This window comes from Rhipicephalus microplus, chromosome 10, assembly GCF_043290135.1.
Source record: "Rhipicephalus microplus isolate Deutch F79 chromosome 10, USDA_Rmic, whole genome shotgun sequence".
Classification (NCBI taxonomy): domain Eukaryota; kingdom Metazoa; phylum Arthropoda; class Arachnida; order Ixodida; family Ixodidae; genus Rhipicephalus; species Rhipicephalus microplus.
The window spans coordinates 8,413,617-8,435,277 of NC_134709.1; the positions used below are offsets into that span (position 1 = coordinate 8,413,617).

General features: G+C 43.4%; 1 protein-coding gene across 2 annotated transcripts in view; it reads right to left on the bottom strand.

Moving 5' to 3' along the window:
• LOC119181413 (uncharacterized) overlaps positions 1–21,661 on the bottom strand; it is a 59,463-nt gene that overhangs the window by 32,507 nt on the left and 5,295 nt on the right. For both annotated transcript variants that reach the window (XM_075874983.1, XM_075874984.1), the window contains exons 2-7: positions 11,264–11,336; positions 7,969–8,057; positions 4,857–4,943; positions 2,626–2,753; positions 1,467–1,640; positions 245–300 (exon numbers count right to left, since the gene is read on the bottom strand). In XM_075874983.1, coding sequence (XP_075731098.1) covers positions 245–300; positions 1,467–1,640; positions 2,626–2,753; positions 4,857–4,943; positions 7,969–8,057; positions 11,264–11,325 — 596 coding nt within the window. In that variant the 5' untranslated portion in view covers positions 11,326–11,336. The remainder of the gene's footprint in view (positions 1–244; positions 301–1,466; positions 1,641–2,625; positions 2,754–4,856; positions 4,944–7,968; positions 8,058–11,263; positions 11,337–21,661) is intronic.

A 21,661-nucleotide genomic window follows, 5' to 3' on the forward strand; every position in this document is an offset into this window, starting at 1 on the left:
AGAGTGTATTTTTGCTTTATGCAGGATCATATATTGCAATTTTGATATAATCAGATACTGATCACTTATTAAGCAGGCCAAAGAAACTTGTGGAAACTGTATCAGGAGTGCAGTGTAGCAATGCACTATGTTAAGCACATGACGAAAATAGTTTTAAAGAGAAGTGCATATGTGTAGCACCTCCTGACAGTAGTGAATTGACTTCACAAGAAGTTTAGGAAGCAAATTCATTTTTTCAACGTACCTTCCTCGGCTCTTTCCCATTATGAAGGCCTTGATATCATCCACCACTTCCTTAGCCTGGGGGAGGAAACAGACATGGTCAATGAACTCTTAATGTTTTTCAACAAACAAGAGCCTGCAGAGCAGGAGTGCAAGTTGAGCAATTGTTAACACTTTTGACAAATTAATACAAAGATGACAGTTTACTGCACTGCATCTGACTGCTAATGTGGTGGCCTTTATACATTCTCAACATCTTGCACTCTCAGCAATGTATGTCTGGCTCACTCGGAGCGCTTAGAAGTGCCCTGACTTTCATTCTGTATGACGGTGCCCTGCTCAGTGCTACAACTTCTATTGGCAACACAATGCTGCGATAGGCATGTGTGCGCCCTGTATGTACACGTTTGTTCAGCCTAGGCTTATCGTGGCCCTAATCTTCACAAGATTACGCACAACTGCAGTCCAAGCTTTAGCCCGCTATTAACCTCTCAAGTGTACTATACTTAAATAAAAGCCAAGAAAAAAAGCGGCTTTTCACCATACAGGACCCCTACCATGCAATGGCACCTCCATGTCATTGTGATATTGTCGCAACTCCATAGGCATCATTAGCAGTTTTCCCGATAGCTCCAGTGCAGCATCTGAATTCTCACATGTAGAGAAGTGTTGGTGTTTTCTTTTGCATCTCTAGTGTACTTGATTTCATTTGGTTTTGCAACGTGGTGTGATCACACTGGGCTGACTATGCAAAAACTGATGAAAGCCGAGCAGCTCCCAGTTTGAATTAACCGTTGTGGATACCGATGTGATCCGAGTTATTGGGAGTTTTTCTCCAGAGAAGTACACAGGGCTGTGCTCAGATCAGGGCGTCAGTTTGAATCAACTGTAAGTTAAACAAACCAATTTAAAATTAATGAGCTTTCACTGTACGATTTTAAAGCACGGCAAAGTGTGTGGCTCCATAAATTTTGCCATCTGGTGTTCTTTAACATGCACTGCCATCGAATAACACACAGCCATCTTGCATCCAGCCTCCATCGAAACGTGACTGCTGAGGTTGGCATCAAACCCGCAACCTTAGGGTCAGCAGCCAAGCATCGTAACTGCTACACTGCTTTGGTGGAAATTTACACAAAACAAGTAAAATCTTTTGTTTCTTCAGTTGCAGCATTGGCCGAATGTGGCTGAGGACTGGAATATGTAAAAGAATGTGAATGCTGAATGTGGCTGTGTAAACTCACTGAGATGCGGACACATTGAAAGATATGCATCTCGGAGTGCTCTTGCTGGCTGGAAGAGGTTGGGTCATCTTGGACCACAAACACCAGGATGTTGTTGTACAACTCTCGTGGGTCGTCCGATGTGAAAGCTGTTGGGTCGCTGATCAGACTCATGGGAAAGCGCTCCACCACATCCTGCATGTAAAAACATGAGCAATCAGCTGCAGTAAATCTCATTGAGGAACAATACACAACTGCACATTTTATGTCGTACACATTATATGACAGTAGGAATACTGCTGTATACTTCAATGTATAGGGGTGGTTAAAAGCTGCCAGGCCATGCTGTCATAGGAATACATAAAATTGTGGCCTTGGGACGTTTGACAAACTGTGCAAATGTACAATAGTCGCTGATTGAAATGCAGAAGTTTTAAACCGATTAATGAAGATACTTTTGTCTCTAGCATCGACAGCTGGTGTCATGTTGATGTAATCTTTACTAAAACACTTCCATTGTAGCCAATTTTACTTTTGGCGGCCAGATTGGCAGTGGTGTGACGTGGTTTTCATAAGCGATTGTCAATAGAAGTCATCATTGAAAAAAAAAAGTCATCTCGCATTTTAATGCATCAGTACTTTATAAGCTACACATCTGCGTTGTCATTCTACGTAGCTTTACAATTAAGTACGCTTTTTGTTATGATTCATAATACACTTTTTAATGTCATAGATATCAGAAGTCTCATATAAACCTGTGAATTGGTCAGCTGCATTTTACCGAGTAGATCTGCTGTTCTGGATCTTGTTTTATCTTTGAATATATTTGTTGATACCTCTCAAGTCCTTGTGGAGACATATGTTTTTAGCCTTAGCCATTCTTTGGCTGCACTGAAGGCAATGCTGCTGTCTTGACCTATATTTGTTTGGGCAAAGTTCACCTTGTGGGCAATAGTAATACATAGCAATAACCATAACAATTGAGCAAGTTCACTCTACGTTTTCTTCACACATTGCACTAAAATGCTCACACAACTGAACTACTATTATTGCAGAGAACACTACATAAATTAGGCTAGCCTGCACTGTGATATTTCCAGCCTGTTATACTAAGAAAACACTGATTATTTAAATCAGGTATAGGTGAGGAGGACGATGTTGCTGGAAAAGTGAACCTTACCCCATTCTCACAGTCGATGATAATGACCCATTTGCGATCCAGCTTCATCTTCATCTTTTGTGTCCAGATACCCTTGGACTTTTCCATCTGAAACAACTTCCGCAACCCATCCTTTGGGGTTTCCAGGGCTGGAAAAATGTAGAGGTCATGCTGACTCACTAGGGCCTTTGTCTGTCCCTTGCTATCGCAGTGGGATAGCATTATGAATCATGCTCAGCCTGACTAACTATGTAAGCATTTCACAAGTGGTGTTAACCACGATGTTCCATGTGTCTAATAGTTCCCAGCTTTGACATCGTGCAAACTGCACATCCAAAGAGAGAAAAGAACACTGCAGTGTTTGCTGCAGCAAACCTTGAGTCGTTCACTAGAAAAGTGTGTAGCAAGTCCACTATTCGTTGTCACAAAATAACAATTATGCTTCGATACAACAAGCCTTAATCAAATGAAATCAGTGACGTCACAAACTACACTCAAATTTTGTTGTAACAATCCCAGATATAACGAATTAATGCTTATAACAAAGTAAACCAAGAATAGCTTTGTCAAAGATACAGTGCAGCAAATACATGTTTATAACAAATTTTCGGATATAATGAAGTATTTTCTTGGCAGGTGTGACTTTTTTTAATAAGGTTTGAGTAATGTTTTCATTCCTCAGTTTTAGCTTCTCTGAAAACCAAATTTTTTGCTGTTTTCACAATTTAGTGAGCAACCTTGGGCCTCAGCTTCAATTCAATGAAACCTTGATGCATCTTGAAAACAGCGCAGCAGCTACATGAGGATGAAGAAAGAAACCTGGGAATAGGTGCTGTTTCTTTGCCCTCATGTTGCTGCACTGTTCTCAAGATAAATTCCAACCAACTCTGTACTACTAAATCTTGATGCATTGCATACATGCACCTATAACAAATAAAGTATTAGTAAACATTAGGTGAGAAGCAATCCATTTTCCACAGGCATGCTTTCACATGAAAATTTTGCCAGTGGGTAGCGAAAATTGAAAGACGCTCGTGCTTCGCCTTCAAGAGCCGATCATAATACCGTAATTGGGACTCGTGCGCCTTTGGACTGCTAGCCTGCCTCAGTTCTTGGTGCATGCCTCAACTGTGCTGTTAAGAAATGAACGACTGTGAATGTAGCACTGGCCTTCTCAAAGCATCATTGAATGCCTATTCAAAACATAGTTGTTAAGTGCCCATTACGCAAAAAATGAGCCTACGCAGCTGTTCACTTTGTTGATGCTTCAGCTGCTGGTGATGTATAATTATGTATGAGCGCATGGCACTTCGAGGGCCTTTAAAACATCCACTCATTACTCAATTCACATCTTTTGACGCCTGGCACGATTCTGTGCTTCTGCCACGCAATATATGATGTGTTAAAGAGACTCGTAGCAAGGTCGAGAGCTGGGCTGATTGGTATGGTTTTATGTTATTTAAAGCAGCGCAAACTACAGAACAAGAAGCAGACACAACCTTTCGCAACTGATAAGTTGATCTAAAAAAGCATAAAAGAAGATATACAAAAAAAAGTGACCCGAATGAACTGTGCAATCACCACCGCGTGAGAACCTTGCCGACAAGCACAAAGACAAGAAAAAGCAAACCAAGAAAACAACGATCAGGAAACAGTTTTAACACCAGATATGCAGCAACAAGGTATGAAAGCAAGAAAACAAAACACACAAGCTCAAGAGCATCTATCTACCCCGCCTAAAAAAAAGCTGCATTTGGTTTGTGACAACGCCACAGAAGGAGGTGATGCAACCCTTCCCAGCATTCTTAATTAAAAATTGCTTTCATAACTTCGCGCACCACATCACTGTGTCCTCAGACATAACTGTAGTTTTATCAAAAAGAAGCATGCACTTGCAAGCCTTACGGTAGGCAGCTAAATGTGACCCATAATTGGCACTTGAATTGTTTTTATGCTCTGTAAGGCGGGTGTTTAAGCAGCGGCCCGTCTGTGCGATATAAACTAGTCCACAAGTCACTGGGGTATTAGATACTTCTTATGCTACATGACATTCATGTAGTGTTTTTTTCCATACCAGTTTCAACAAATACTGTGGCTCTGTGGTACAACACCTACTTGTCACACAGATGACCTGTGTTCAATCCTCACTTGGAACCGGAAGTTTTTATTTATCTATCTAGTGTGCCCAAATCACTACCTATATGTAGCATCCTAACCCACATCAGAGACACAACATGTTACATTTTGCTTACCATACTGCTGCCCAACAGAGAAGGTGGCCAAGTGTTCAAGGAAGTACGAAGGCGCCTCCTCAGCTCCAAAGTCACTGTGCTGGTCAGCTGCAGGTATATAAAGATGTCAGTAGATTTCAAAATGTGATTTCTGTAACACTTGGCAATTCGTACACACACCGAGGTTGAATAAAACCTTAAAGGGCAAAAAAAATTATTTGGTTGGTGTTTAGCAATCAAATAAATAAATACCAAAGAAAATAAGAATGGACTCTTGTGAAAAAAGGCTTACTAAATGACCCAAAAATAGCATGAGTGCTGCCTCGAAATTTTTATGCCAGTATGTTGTGGCATTACAGATATAGACAGCACCAAACTGGGTCTAGTTAAAAACATGGTTTGCATTGCGTGACTAAAGATATGATCAGTGAACTCGTGTGTAAAGAACTTTTACTACTTAGAACAGCAAGTATGTTGCCCTTTGAAACTGAAGAATAAGAGCGACTCGAGGCTTGTTCGATTACTAGCAATATCAACCGTATTGTGCTTTCTTTATAAAAGAAAAAACAGCGTAATATCGCAAGAAGTCTGCAATGACTGAATGGAACCAGGGGCAAGACGAGATTTTCATGTTTATGAAGTGACGTTCTGGTTATTATTCCATGTTTTCGGTATACGAGAAGTGCAGGAAACATGGCACGGGGACAAAGACGACAAACACTGCAACATCAGCAAGTAATACCAAACAAAATATGCTGGAGATGGGAAGGTCACAGAGGCACTTGACAGACAGGCCAGATGTGAAATGATGCGATCAGACGTTTTGAAACTGGACCTTTCATTAAAATCTCAAAGCAAAATATATTCCTAATGTACTTCTTGCACAGAAACCATGTCAAACCGTAGAACAAATTGAATTCTTTGCACTACATTGAAGACAACTTTATTCGGTGCTACGGAACGCCATGGGGTCCCACATCTGGCTCAGTCTCACATAGGGACTGGCAGGCCGAGCCTACTGACCACCTTGTGGGCCTGCTGGACAGCCATGAGTTGATCACAGGGGAGCCTTCCAGAGAAGGCTCATATCCCCTAAAGCTCTCCGCGTACTACAAAACACCAAGCTTCTTGCCTCTCTCACTTTACACTGGTTCCGCATGCACATAGGGGAGGTAAATGGAGTCACCACGGACCACAATGAGGTTGCGAAAGAAGCTGCGCAAGAAGTGACAGACTGCACCGTCTCCGATATTGTTCTTACCCCCAGCTGTGGAACGAAACGCAAGAAATGTGATATAGAGTCTAATCCTGGAAATAGCTGTTTTTTTATACAAATTGGGCGCTGCTACATTCATGGGCCTTGGCTATTTCGCTGTTAAGTTTCATCTGCTTACCTAGTCGCAGCTCCTTCAGGCTCTATTCTGAAGAAAAGGCTTACTTTGCCTACCACTTTATGATACGCGCATTGAGGTCCATAGTAAAATATGAGTCATCCTTTATTTTTACTTTCAGCTCTATTGAGGAACCGAAAGAGTCACGCCAATAGTTGAGCCTTTTTATGAGAGACATGCATCGCGCAGCGATTCCGGTCTTATAAATGATATGTCTCGGGGTCCCACGTATGCACTTTCTTATCAACCCCTGTTTTTATGCAAGCACACTGGTGTCTCTGATACACAATGGTCTGTTAAATCAGCATCTCTCATAAAAAAAAGTTTAACTGTGTCAAGATCGTTCACAACATCGCAAAACGACAACAAACGAAATAGAACAAGTGGCAAGATTACTGTCTCATAATGGTCCGATATTTCAATAAACTCGTCAAAGCTTCCAATGGCCAGTGCTCAGCAGTGCCACATTACGTAAAAGTTGCGAATAGAAACCAAATCAAATATAAACCAAGTAATGTCCATGAAAAAAAATATCAATGGGTCATTTACGGCACACTAAGTTTAGTATAAATGAAAAAAGATTCCAAAAAATCGTTAGAATGTCTGAACGCTACACAAACCTTTGCATTTCATTCATACGGCACCACAAAATAACAAGAACACCATATTTGCACATTAACACAAGTACATACACTTATCTGAACTTCATTCGCATGAGCAAGACATACACATGTAGGTAAATGGAATCACGCTTAGAAAAATTTTAGCCATTCGAATAACTTATTTTTTCAAATATTTCATGCAGTCTTTGTAATAAACCTGGCAGGTTTTATATTTCTAGCCTGTTTTTCCCCAGTTTATCAGAAGCCACATGAAACCACATGATTTTTTGAATTTTAGTTAGGATTAAGCACTCAAGTAAACATTTCGAAGTAAATCACACACAACCAAATCTATGCAAGCCACTGCAAAAACATCAGATATTTAATGTCATCATAAAAACCAATTAAACAGTTTTATGTTACAAAAAAATGTATGAGTAGCATCTCGCCTAAAAAAAAAAGAAAGCAGATGTTTACATCAATATATTCATAGCCAACAAATACAAATAAACAGGATTATGCCCACAGCTACTACGTCATTGGTGAAAGATAACAAAAGTTTACAGTCACAGCACAAAAGCTAGCGTTAATGGGTATCAACTCAACCTTACAATACATGACATTTACTCGATATGCCAGCAGTTTTTATGTTATTCTATCGTCAGTGTTAAAAGCATTTCAATTATCCACAGATTTCAGGGCTCTGACATCATGTCTATACAGTGGTGTATAAAATTTCACATTTAATGCTACAGCAGTACTGTGATGCCTTTTCATGGTGGGGAGTTATAAGAAACTGATAGTAAACACTCATGCGGTATTATAGACTCAAGGCACATCACACTCATAGATATTCATTTCAGAGAAAAGAAATTATCTCCTGGACTTCAAATTTTTCACCTTGCATGTTGATCAGTAAAATGCAAGCAAAACATTGATGAAAACTGGCACAGTTGAAAGCTTTAGGAAAGGCCTTTATGCCACAGTGAATTATTCACCCATAATATGCAAGGTTACCTTGCTAATGAAAGATAATATTGATGTTTCGTCTTGCACATAATTATTTTTTGAAACAGCAAATAATAATCACAAGAAATCACTGCAACGAAAGAGCAGGGGCAATGAAAAGCCGACACTGACCTGAGCTGTAGCCATTGGAGTATGCCGACCTTGAGCTCCTCATGTCTAGGTCTGTTCGGTCCTTGCGCACCAAATAGTTGTCGTATTCACTGCAAGCACAACAAACACCACATTGGTAGCTGTCAAACACCAGGTGTTGGAATCCAAATGCTGGCAGGAGTGTGCACAGGTTCAGGGCACAGCGCTGATCCAGAGCAGCATAAAATGCCCCTGTGCAAAGGCTGGACGGGGGCGCTTATCTTGGCCACATACCTAAAGATAACTCTCTCAATCTCGGGAACACTTGCAGCACTCCACAGAACAACTCCCCACATGCAACACACGTTATCAGCCCTGGAGCAATGTCAACTGATTACCAGGCCAGTCAAAGTGAGCTGTAGCACTAATGCAAACATAGCTTGTGGTGGGACCAGTGAAAAATTGATAGGGATGGTAAGTCTAGGTAAACCTGAAATGACTTCAGGGAGCTTTATACATCTGTTCTCATCTCGCTGCAATTCAAGCATTGAGGCATAGAACTAACCTCAACCTCTGCATGAACATGAAATGTCACCGTTCTCTCTCTGCTAAGTGCTGTCCGACTGATTATGAAGTTGCAGAACAGGCACTCCAAGATAATACATCAGCAAAGGAGTCTAAGTGAGATGCAAAAGCGATTTGCGTCACTGAAAGTTGAAGAAGCATTTTGACCCACAATTTTTCTTTTTATATTAGTTACTTATGTGTGTATTTATTCGTAAAATAATTCTAGCCTAAGAAGGCTGCACGCGGGAGTGTGGACACAAAAATAAATTAATACGTATATACTACGCAAAAATGAACAAAAAGAAGTGATAAAGACATGGTAAATACTTTACTTTACTAGAACACTAGCGACACTAACAGAAACAATTAAAATAGTATATAACTACAGTATAATTATTATCTTCTACATATTACTTATACATACCACACGCAGCATAAAGGAATATATGCATTCTGTCCCTTAGAAGAAAAGAGTTGATCGTGTATTTACACATCACCATGTATGTATGTATGTATGTATGTATGTATGTATGTATGTATGTATGTATGTATGTATGTACGTACGTACGCACACACACGCATGCGCATGCGTGCACACACACACACACACACACACTGAAGAAATTTTTGCAATGGGCCAGACGTACTTGGAAGAGATGACACACAACTTAGCAATTGTCTTAATTTTATTTTCAATGGTATTGACCGGTCCGCCGGTCAAAAACGTTGGAAATGAAATTAAGACAAATGCTAGTTGCACTTGTCTATATATATATGAGCTAATATTGATGAAAAACTAACATTTAAATCTCTACTTATAAAGGCAGCAAATGAACCTTTAGCACTTAATGAGATTTAATGTAGTCGAGTAGTCAATGACCTTTGCAGGAGCTCATCCCATTCACTTACCGCTCATTAGAAAAACGTGTTTTGGAATATTATACACCTGTTTGACAGTAAAGGTCTTGGAGTTTTTTTGGGTGGTGAGAAAGTGGGGTTCACTTATGAGCTGAATGCAGCCGTCCTTTTCTATTCCTACTTTGTTGGGGTAAATCTGGTACAGCTATAGTAGTCTTTCTGCCGGATGCTGAATGTTCAGCGACTTCACTTAGCTCTTTGCACAAGTGCATTTACCGGTGCGTGCTAGCTGTACATATAAAAAAAAAATAAAAAGCTTCAGTTTTCTCTGAACACATTCTAAGTGGGCAATGGCTCTTTTTGTGAGTGGGTCCCATAATATTTATGTGTATTTTATGATTGGTCCGATAAATGTTTTGTAAGCTAGTAGCTTAGATATGAAAGAGGCCCTGCAACACCTTTCCAAGTAATCATCAAATGGCTTCATTGAAAGAGTTTATTGCCTCACGAACCAATTGCTTCAAAAGTTTTTAGAATCCGTCAAGTACAAGCGAAGTTACAGGGATTTGATGCACGCTTTGAGTGATTTCTCTTTCCTTTCGTACTAGCGAGGGCGCTGAAAGTTACGTAAAAAGCATAACAAAGGGGCGAAGAAATGTGTCCTTTTGACAGCATGGGTCGTGACATTGCACACTTTCTTTTTTTTTCTTCGAGCGTGCAGCTTACTTTCAGTCTGAACATGATAGCACATGCGGGCACGTGGTGACATTCTGCAGCGGCCGCAGTAACTATGCAGCTCATGATGCTTAAATCAGCCAATGACCGTGGCCTTTGGTCATATGGCATCATTTAGATAATGGCATCAGTTGCAGCAATGGTATCATTTGTAGAAAGAAGAGGGAGCGATTTCTAGCTCAATTCCAGGCCATGTGCTGCACTATTATATTTGGCTCACGTGTTCTCAGACTACCGATCGGCCGCATTTTTTTACCATGCTCAAAAAAAGCTGCAGGGGCCCCTAAAGGACCTTGGCACAAAATTCGTCTCAAGTATCCAAGCTTATGAACTGCTTTGTTTCATGGTGTAAGAAGCACGCTTGTTCCACCAAATGCCTGATGTTAATATGACCCTTAGATATTTATAAGATTTTACTTCGAGCAGAACATTTCCATTCAAGTAGTGGCTAAGTTGTGGAGGTGAATACTTCCTAGTAATCCTCGTAAGAACTGTCTTTTTATGGTTAATTTTCATTTTCAGGTCTTCCGCTATTCTTCAATGTGTTGATGGGCTTCATGTAGTAGGATACGGTCGCAAGGATCATCAATTCTGTGACTAATTATGCGGTCGTCTGTGGATACTTTAATTTCGACAGACACTTGATTTATCATATCATTTATGAACATTAGAAACAGATGGCAACACCACTGATGAAAATGAAAAAGGGTCCAACTTTTTCTACCATTGCTGTCACATGGAAGTTATCTGAAGATGTACTTTAAATGTCAAAGCACTTGGATAATGCATGAAACAATAGCTTCGATTACCTCTTTTTTCAAATTTATACTTCAGCTATATAACCTTTTAGTCCTCTCTTGAAAAATAAACTGAAGAGAGTTGTGATTTGGGCTAGTTGTACCAAATCATTCATGTTGGTACTAAGCACCAACACAAGGCACAAGACATGAGATATTCCTTATCTCAATCTTGTGTTTGCACTTTACTAAGCACCAACACAAGGCACAAGACATGAGATATTCCTTATCTCAATCTTGTGTTTGCACTTAGTACTATTACGAGTTCCCACTAGACACTTTTAGAACTTTTTAGCTGTTCACTTACTTAAGCAGCCTGCGGGCATTTCTCGTTTCCTGTAACATGCGCTCTGTAATATAAACGCAAAGTTGTCACTCACCTGCTCACAGAGTGTCTGTCCTCCCAACTATCCACTTTCATCACCCCTGGCATGGCTGCCATTCAACTGGCATCTGCAGCCGGCAACAGAGAAAATTGTTAACGCCCATTAATAACGAGCTTAACGTAAATAAGCCATAGTACCAAGAAGTGTTAAAATAGAGGAATTTATGAACTTGGTATGAATACTGCATGAAAATTACATTAGGATATTGAATTGAATACTAAATATTTCCAATTTGAAAAATATTGAGATATAAAGGTTTAGTGTAATTAGCCTACACTCGAATACAACTCAAGAAAAAAGCAGCCTTTCGCCGTCAAAGGACTTTACTTCAGTAAATGGCATTGCCATGTCATGGTGACGTTGCAGCGACCCTGCTTCGCACTGCACTCGCGAAGGAATCAAAAAGCGTGTTGTTCCATGCTGGATGACCTTTACCACAATGGCCACCTCTAGTGTTCACGGCAATCCATCGGTATCTTCAATGAGATTGCACTTTTGCAAACTGACTTTAAACCACACACTTTTTCATGTATTTTATTCTAACAGGGAAATAAAAGAAGTCGAACTAAAATGTTATGTTATATCAAAATAAAGGCTTCCTGAGGAAATACTTTATGGCGCAGATGCACTCATAGAAGTTTAGGGCCAAGCACTGCTTGTAGCTAAGTGGTCGGCCACAATGTCACGATCGCACAGAGGTGCCATTGGCTGGGAAGAGAGGGGTCCTTTGACAGGGAAAAGCCGCTTTCTTTTTTTTAAGTTGTATTGGAGTATAGCAACATGATTCTTATTTGTATTATTTGACAATTACAGGATGTCATGTCAACTGCAAAGCTTGTAAATCTGACTCAAAGAAAAATGGCATGTTTCATTCGCAGTAACTATGGCAGTAATGAAGTAAAAAAGCAGCATTACACCAGATACGCCTAGCAGAAGCATGTTGGAGATAAATGCAATTACATCACACCATTGACAATAAAATCAAACAGCATTTATGGCACTTGCATCACACTAATTAAATTTATAAATTTCTCACTCACTATTGCAAAACATGACACAAATAGATTTACTTCAAACCTAATACCTCTCTACACTTAAGTACTAAACAGTATAACAATGATTTGTATGTAGCAACTTAGTGCCCAGAAAACCTGGTGAGGGAGTTTGGACTGCTAATACCCTCAATATATTTGTTATCTAACTACAGATCAGTTCAGTATTGGCACAAAACTTTTTTGCCATTCATTGCCACTTGCGACATCAATGCAAAGAATGAAAAGCAGCACTGAAATTTTTTACAAACAAACAGGAAGATGGATGACGAGAAGCACTGACTTACAACTGATCTTTATTTGCTCCATTAGCCTTTGCACCATTAAATAAAATTGTTGCATACAGCATGCTGCATTGCAACATTATAATTAAAACAAATGCTACTGCTTTTTATTACAGAGTATGGATTATTTCTCTCAAGACCGTTTAGGAAGTCTTAATGTGTGAAAACAGATCGCAGGAATCAAGCAAGCTCTCAAGTAGCTGAGCATCAGCCAATAACACATTTCTGTACATGAAGCAGTATTGCAGGGAAATGTTTTTTGACTGTTGCCAGTGGCAAAATAATTGTGATAGGTATTCCTAAGTGGTAGGTTCTCTTCTCTCGTCCCGATGAAAGCGCTGGGAGCTAAGTAGGGAGGGGTGGAAGGGGCAAAGAAGCTACCGCGCCTCGTGACCTTGAGCACTTCTTTTTCTTCGAATGCGCGGCTTTTGCAGTGTGATCGCGTGCGCACGCGTGGACAAGTAGCGGCCTCCCGCGGCGACCTCTGCAACTTTCTTTTTCGCTCACAGGCGCACAGACGATTTTTCGCTCACAGCCAACGGGGCCGACGCCGACGGCGGGATTTCTGATACACGAGCTCTCTAACGCTATCGCGCTAAAATATTATGATGTGAACAAAACAACCAGCGTTCTCGGCGCGGCGTTGGCGTTTTACAGCGGCGTCTCTAGCACACATTTCCGGATGTTCTTGAGAGGCGCCTAGCCAGCGAACGGTCGAGAGTGAGGCGCGAGCGGACGGGAAAGTGGGACACTCTCTCGCACCACATGCTCCGATTGCTAGGGACGAGGATAAGCGTGCGCGCCCGCAGCCGTCGCTATGGGAGAGGGAGTGAGAGCGGAAAGTGAGGGCGGCGCCGCGGACAACGCCGGATGCCTGACATAGCCCGTCTAAGAAATGCATTCATATTAAAAAGAAAGCTGTGAGGACGCTTCAGCTTCGCTTGTTCAGGAGTAGACCGCGATAGCTGTAATCGGACCGTATTCATATCGCCTTCCCAATCGCTAGTCTTTCTTTGCTTCTCGGTGGAGACCTAAGCCGCACTGCAAGGATTAATGTATCTTGTGTTGTGCAGCTGGCGTGCTTTTAAACTCTATGCACAGCTGCTCTTATCGCTAGGAAGGCGGCAGTCGTCCAGAATTGGCATGCCAGAACTATAATGCATTGCGAAAGGCACAAGTTTCTGTACTGTTGCGCCCTTTGAACATTTCCTGCGCGCAATCGGTTTGCACGAACTTTTCGAGCGCGCGTAAAGTGGAGTCGTCCGGGTCAGCACCGGCACCTGGCTGTAATGGCCGTGCCACACTGGTCATATTTCTTGGCGAGGTTTCAACGGAAGTTAGAAGACGAAAAACGCGGAGTGTGTCGGTGGGGAGGGAACTCGCAAGAGCGCAGCAAAATGGGGTTGAACGCCACGGCTCAATAAGCGCTCCCTTCCCCCTCCTGCCCACAAACTGCGGCCACTCTGGGAATGTCAACAAATGGCTGAAACGTGCTCTATAGCTGCCTATCAATCAGCGTCCAGGCCCCCCTGTCAGTCAGGCGCCTCAAGATCTATTTTCTCTTGCTGAACGCCAGTACAGCGTAGAGCCCTCTCACACCCACACAGACACGCACTTTACACTTCTGTTTTATTTTGAGCAAACGAAAAAGGTCGCTCTGCCGAACAACGATTTCGTCTGCTTGTCAAAACATCGCGGAAACAACAGCAACGTGTCGGTATCTTTGCTATTTACTTTGCTCCCACTCACCCTTCTCAGAAAAACAAAAACAAAAAAGCCATATCGCGTGATTACGTGCTATGACACGAACAAACAGGAGCACGCCGAGCGCCGTTTTAATCATTGCGGTCCAACGCGTGTATATACGCACTTTTTTGTTTATTATTATTACTACAGCGTTCTCAAAGCGCGAAGCTGTCAGACACGCGAGCTTTCGTCAGCGCACATTTTCGCTTTCGCGATCGGCCGAGCGCGCAGGGAATGTTGCAATTAAAAGCCAAGCCGAGACGAAGCGCTAGCTTTCGTTCCGGTTTTCGATTTAACTAGAGCGCCGCGCCGACTCCGCTAACGAGCTGTTCGCGACTGAAACAGGTTCGAGAAATGAACAGCGCCGCTCTTAACTTTTTTTTTCTTCCTTTCAATTATTCCTGTGTGTCCTTGTCCGCTCCTCTCCACTCCCCAGACATATTGATTTTCACAATGACTTGATACATGGACGCCGATGCTAATAAAAATTGGGGGACCCTATAGAGCTTTGCCTATGGGCCCAGTAGCGTGTGTGCCTTTTTTAGTGAGTTACCGGCTTCAAACCACGAAGTCAATACAATAATCACGCGTTCTGAAGCCCGATGGCAATGGGCGCGCGTACCACGCATTATGACTGCAATATTTCGTGTTGTATTGCGAAGCACGTATTACTACCGAAAGCATGTGTTACTTTCACTGCATTTCTGAGCAAATGATTTTCGCTGCATTCACAAGCGGACTCGTGGCTGTGTGGTACATCATCGGGTTCGATCCACACCCCGACCTAGTTTTATTTATCCATTATATTTGCATCGATTTTTCGGTAACGCATAAATGGTGATTTTTTTTTTTTTTGCTCACAACCAACGCCGCCGGAATTTCTGCGAAACGAGCTCTCGTTTAGCTATCGCGTTAAATTAACTTTTGGAGTTTAACGTCCCCAAAATTTCGATATGGTTACGAGAGAGAGAGATGCCGTAGAACAGGGCACCGGAAATTTCGAGCACGTGAATTTTATTTACCGTGCGCCTAAATCTCAGGCGTTTCCGCCTTCATTGAAAATGCGACTGGGATTCGAATGGGCCGGCAGTCGAGCATCACTCATAACCACCTCGTACAACCTTAGTTGCTTGTACGCCGATGCTGTACTACAGTTTTTGTTCCGCGATAATGCTTCATACTCGTAGTGATTGCATGGGATGCCTCACGAAAAAAAAAACAAACAAAAACAAACTTGAGACCAGTTTTGTCACCGCAGCTTACTTGAACTAAGCGCTATTAGTTGCAATAGGGAATAATGCGATTACTATTTAGCCAAGTCGCAAAACTTTATTCCGTGTGAAGCCGCGGGCCGCAAGTTTGAGACACCTGCATTAAAGAGACGCTAAAGCGCAGCAATGGATCGGTTTAGATTCATTAATAAATTGTACTCTGAGAACTTTAATGACGTTGATTTCATCATAAGTTCATCAATAGAAGAGAAAGTCGTCCAAGTTTTATTTTTATACCTCGCACCAGAACCTCCGCCAATGACGTCACGGATTTCGAAATGTATTGTCAACATTGACTCAACATAATTTTCTGAAACTCGGTATTCTAGGTCTACGGCTCCCTCGGAGAACATTTTACTTTATTTTCACTGATGAAGATTAGTATAGCTAGAATAGGCGTCGGCAAAAACAATGACGTCATAAAAAAGTGGCTTTCTAGCCACTGTCGTCATGGTGTTTGGTGCGGGAATATCAAGATGGCGTCGCCACCCGCACTTTCTTTTCGCGTGTTTTCTCGCTTGCCAAGCGTATTTTTGCGGTAAAAGTGGAAACACCCGGTATTGTTAATTTGTAATTTTTTTTTTCTTTTTGACGTCCCTTTAAATGGTCACAACCCGCCCCGTTCCTATACCCCAGTGTGCGAGCTTCGCCGCGGTGGCCTAGTGCTAAGGTACTCGGCTGCTGACCCGCAGGTCGCGGGATCGAATCCCGGCTGCGGCGGCTGCATTTCCGATGGAGGTGGCAATGTTGTAGGCCCGTGTGCTCAGATTTGGGTGCACGTTAAAGAACCCCAGGTGGTCGAAATTCCCCGAGCCCTGCACTACAGCGTCTCTCATAATCATATAGTGGTTTCGGGACGTTAAACCCTAGATGTCAATATCCCCAGTGTGCGAACTTGTTATCAAACTAAGGGAGGCTGAACAGACGAATGACCGGGTAAGAAAGATGGCACGCACACTATCAACGCGTGATTTATGCTTTAGAACGCAGACAGTGCCTATGCGCACATGCCATAAATGTTGCTGAAACATTGAGAGTTTTATCTGTCATATATCCAAACGTAGGCAGGTTCTTTTTTCAAAATATAAGTGTATGGGAGGTGACGCAATATTTGTTTGTTTTTTAATTGTGCGGTCTTTAAGTGTGCCACGCGTGAGGTTATATATGCAGGAGTAGTGCCTCGCGTAGATTCGTGTCATCACGCAATTCGTAACTCAAGTGTACTAGTAAATCCTGTGATCGATGTTATATAAGCCCCGTGTACAAGCCGATACACCTTAAGGAGGAGTAAAGCGAAACTGCACTATTCTGCTTTATTGGTCGGCTGCCAGCTCGTAATACGACCACTTGCGACGTGACGCCAACAGGCAGGATACTCGCCGTCATAGCTACCAGCGGCGCTGACTCAGCACTCACAGGTGATTATGCACCCATAAAATGGACGGGGAATGACCGCCGCCGCTGCTCACTTGGTAGAGCGCCGGACGAGTTATTCGAAGGTGGCAGGTTCGGTTTTGCCAACGGCAAGTCATCTTTTCGTCCACTGATTTTCCTTGAAGGGGTGCTGAGACAGAAACTTTGGCCCCGCGTTTTCCTGCGGCCTGATTGATATGTGGGGTTTTAACGTCCGAAAACCACCATATGATCATGAGAGACGCCATGGTGGAAGGGCTCCGGAAATTTCGACCACCTGGGGTTCTTTAACGTGCTGCTGCTGGGGGCCTGTTAGTCATAACGCGACGCATCGTTTGCTGCAGCACGCGACAGATAATTAATTACCGGCCCCTCATTATCGACCAGTTTCGGTTTGAGGGAGCTCCGAAAACGAGAAGTCCCCGGGTACAACTACCGTGTGCTGCCCTCGACCACGTCAGCACACAGAGCTGTTAACACACTTCAGCACGGTCCTCGTCAAGAATTACTTCCGAATAGGAAACGACACTGCAGTCTCGCCAAACACAAAACTTTCAAAGCGTGCGCCACGGCTACCCTCTCGCGACCACTCGCCGAGAAGTATAGACTGCGGGGGGAACAAACGCGGCAAAAGAAAACTGGCGCCTATGACGTCATCATAACTTGTTTTATTCACCTCAGCGTGGTGATACGTTGGCCCCCCCTTCGAAGGTGTCAATGACACGGTGGAGTCGAGCGCTTCAAAATTAATTCAAAATACCTCCCTAGCTATATTCGCTGTTGATATTTTGCAGATATACGAATGTTCAGGGGAAATCGACCCCGCAGGCCATTTCGGCGGCGAAATTTCGGGTCAGTACCCCCTTGAAATTTCATATCAGAATTACAGCCAATCACATCCGCTATACTTGGCAGCGTCGTCTGTTAGTTCTCACTACTCTTGTGGAAGTAAAACATGCGTCGTACTTTCAGTCAGAAACTCATTTTCCCAAGAAAAGTACTTTGCGCGCAGCATTAAAAATATGGCGAAAAAAAGTACAAGGTAGTGTGGTTATCACATGGCTCTGCTTCAGACATAGCGGAAAAATTAATGAAATGGGCTATATTGGTGTTATTTAGTGAAGTTCAGCCTGAATCGCGATTATGTGGCTTCATAATGTTTTTTATGTGTCATTTTGTCGATGTGCAATTGAAACAAAAACTCGGCAGACACAATAGTTCACGCGCGTCGCATCTAACAAAACTAAAATGAATATAGGAATTATTTTAAGAAGATACTTTCGGCAGTGCCAACGTTGCCTGCTTGCCCATTTTGCGTCCCGACTGTATGTCTAAGGGAAAACTAACTTCGCAGGTAACAGCAGCTAACATATCGCTGTTTCTGAACGTTTGGTTCGGCCTTCCACTAAGCGACTCGCTGTAATGCCAACTTGCATAATCGATCGTCGGCAGGATTTTGTCTTGGCGCGGGGGGGGGGGGGGGTTATACCCGTGTTGCATCGTGGTTAGGGGAGGGGATGTGTGGCTTGGGTAGGAGGGCGAGTGTGGGCGAGCTCGAGGGGGGCAAGGGCCCCGTTTTCACCACCCCCTCCCACCGACTGTCGTAGACAGTCAGCCTGTGGCCTTCATTTGACTATTTCATACCGAAATGCTGTACCCCCCCCCCCCCCCCACACACACACACGTTTTTTTCCTACGCTATTGGCATTTCATTGCGCTGGGTGTTTCGTTTTGTTTATGGTGAACAAAAGCACAAGATGCGCTGTGGTTGCAATCGGGGTCAGCCTTGTTGCATTGCTGTAAAGATGTCGCAGAAAAAAAAATTCGTGTTCCTGTGCGTTTGTATGTGCGCGTGCATATATAGGCATGAAAATTAGATATAATTGGGGCGGGGCAGAGGGGCTAAACCCCTTTCCCTCTTCCGGGCTAGACCAGCGGGACGTCGCATTTTTGAGACCCGCCGCAGCATGCAACACTTCTGACACGCCGTGCAAACGCGTACGGAAATCCTCGAGGAATCTCGAATGAAGCACTCCGTCCGCGTCTCCCCAGAAGAAGCCCTTATCTCGACCAACAACAGGTGCGCCAAAGAGGAACCGCCTCGCAGCGGCGCGAAAGACAGAAACTTTGGGACCGAGATAACGGTTCTTGCCGGGCCGACCCGTTTCCATGCAACGGCGTTTCTGAGCGCTGCCGCGTTCGGACGACGTATCGTATACTTTTGTTTGCAGACGACAGCAAACAGACGAAGGAACGTGACGGCGGTTTCGTCTGCACGCTGTGCCCGTTCCTGGGCTCTTCTAACTCCCCACAAAGGGAAGATCTCGAAACCCGGCTTTTTCAGGTGCGCCAGTCAAAGAAGGTATACCCGGCCCACTTGTGAATAATAATGGCCCATACATGACGCCCCCCCCCCCCCGCCTCCTTTCCCTTCTTACATGCATACACATGAACACTCCGATTCCGTAAAAGCAATGTCTGTACTGCATCTTGAAACGAATAATTGAACTCGGCGAGCTTCAACCATTTTTTTTTCTGTCCGCCGTGGAGAATGCGGTGCTCGGACGGGAAGGTCGCGGGATCGATCCCCTCCGCGGCCGGTCGCATTTCGATGGGCTCGAAATTCTACAGGCCCGTGTGCTGTGCGTAGTCTGTGCTCGTTAAAAAACACCAGATGGTCGAAATTTTCGTAGCCCTCCACTGCTGTGTGCTTCACAATCGTATCGTGCATTTGGCTCGTAAAACCCCAGATATTATCACGAATACTTTTCGCTGAGTACTTCCTCTCCTGACATGACAGGTACCAATGACAATGTGTACCTTTTAAATCCGTGACCGCCTACCGTCGCTTGCCGGATGTTTGTGTTCCTGCCTGAAACCCGAAGAGGGGGGAAAAAGTGAAATTTGATCTCTAGTATCTCTGCTAAAAATCAACCTGATGTTACGTATCGTCGAGTCGCTGATGGCGCTGTGAGTACCCGTGGTCTCGAGAATGGCATCTATCTGGTGCATGGGTGACATTGTTTTTTTTTTCCAACGTTCCCTTTCAACTATTGTTCGCACGAGATAACTTATCTTTCAGGACCTTTGCTCTGGAAGAGATTTCGCGAATGATCTTTCATATGACCGATATTCGATTGTTCGTCTGATAGTCCACGGTATTGTCAGAAACGTATGCCAGCCACCAGAGGAGCTCAATATAATCTAAGCTTGCTTTCTTTAATAATATATTTTCGCAAGGTCCACGACATTTGTACACGCATCACCTCAACAAGAAGCAATCTTTTAAAGGGGCCATGAGACCCAATTTTCGATCGTAATCTGTTTTATGTGGGTCAATTCTGGTACATTCACAATGAAGCTGGCGACATTTTAGCGCGTTTGGTCGAGTACTTAATTTAGAATGCAATATTTTGATAAAGACGTGAGCGACCTCAGAGTCGGTTAACACTGGCGCCCTCACGAGCCGCGTTTTAACAAAGGAGCTAGCTGTGCGAGCGTCTGCCGACGAGTGGGCGGGGTTTAGAGAAGGCGACTTCAAGGACTTGTTTTGCCCTGCAATATTTTTTTCCGGCCCACTTTTTACTTCTAGTTTTTCGCTGAAAATCACAAATTGTCAGGCGGCCGTGTCGTACCTCTTAACCGTTTTGCAGGTAGCGCAAAACAAGCCTCGCGTGTGTCTGTTTCTCGCTCGTCCCTTCGTTGTTTGCGCTACCTGCTCAATTACGCCAACGCACAAACTCGTTCACATTCCAGCTGTTAAGCTACTGCCCATGACGAAAAGCCCCGCCTTGGTGGTCTAGTGGCTAAGGTACTCGGCTGCTGACCCGCAGGTCGCGGGTTCAAATCCCGGCTGCGGCGGCTGCATTTCCGATGGAGGCGGAAATGTTGTAGGCCCGTGTGCTCAGATTTGGGTGCACGTTAAAGAACCCCAGGTGGTCGAAATTTCCGGAGCCCTCCACTACGGCGTCTCTCATAATCATATGGTGGTTTTGGGACGTTAAACCCCACAAATCAAATCATCAACCCATGACGAAAACGGCGTTTTCGAGAGACGCTCGTGTTACCGCTCGAAGAAGAACAGATGGAACGCAAATATCACTCATCAAAAGTAATCTAGGCAGTGATGTTCCGTACTACGCCGAAGAATTCCCATTCAGAGGCACGAAAATTCCCTATTTCGTGGATTTTTTTTCCCTGCGAACGGTGACAAAATTCCCAGCAAAATTCCATGCACAACGGTTGTTAATTTCCGCCCCCATCCACGCGTACACATACTATAATTACACGCGTCTCGCGACTTTTGAAATCGTGACTAGCCCCTCCACGGCCACACAACAAGAGCTTTATACTTTATTAATTCATGTACTTTTAGTACACTGCACATTGTGGGTTTCAAGTCTAACACCAGTAGTGAACTAGAAATAGCTCCGCGTAAATATTGAAAAAAAAAAAAAAACAAATCTTAATGACCATGCTTGTGTGGTGCATGCGTCAGAACCGATTACAGCAGACGAAGGCGCATTGTTACCGCTAATTATCGGTCATTACAGGATAATTTAACCATTCCTGAAGTTCATTCCTGAAGTTCCGTGCAATATCACATCGGGCGTGTAGCTCAGATTG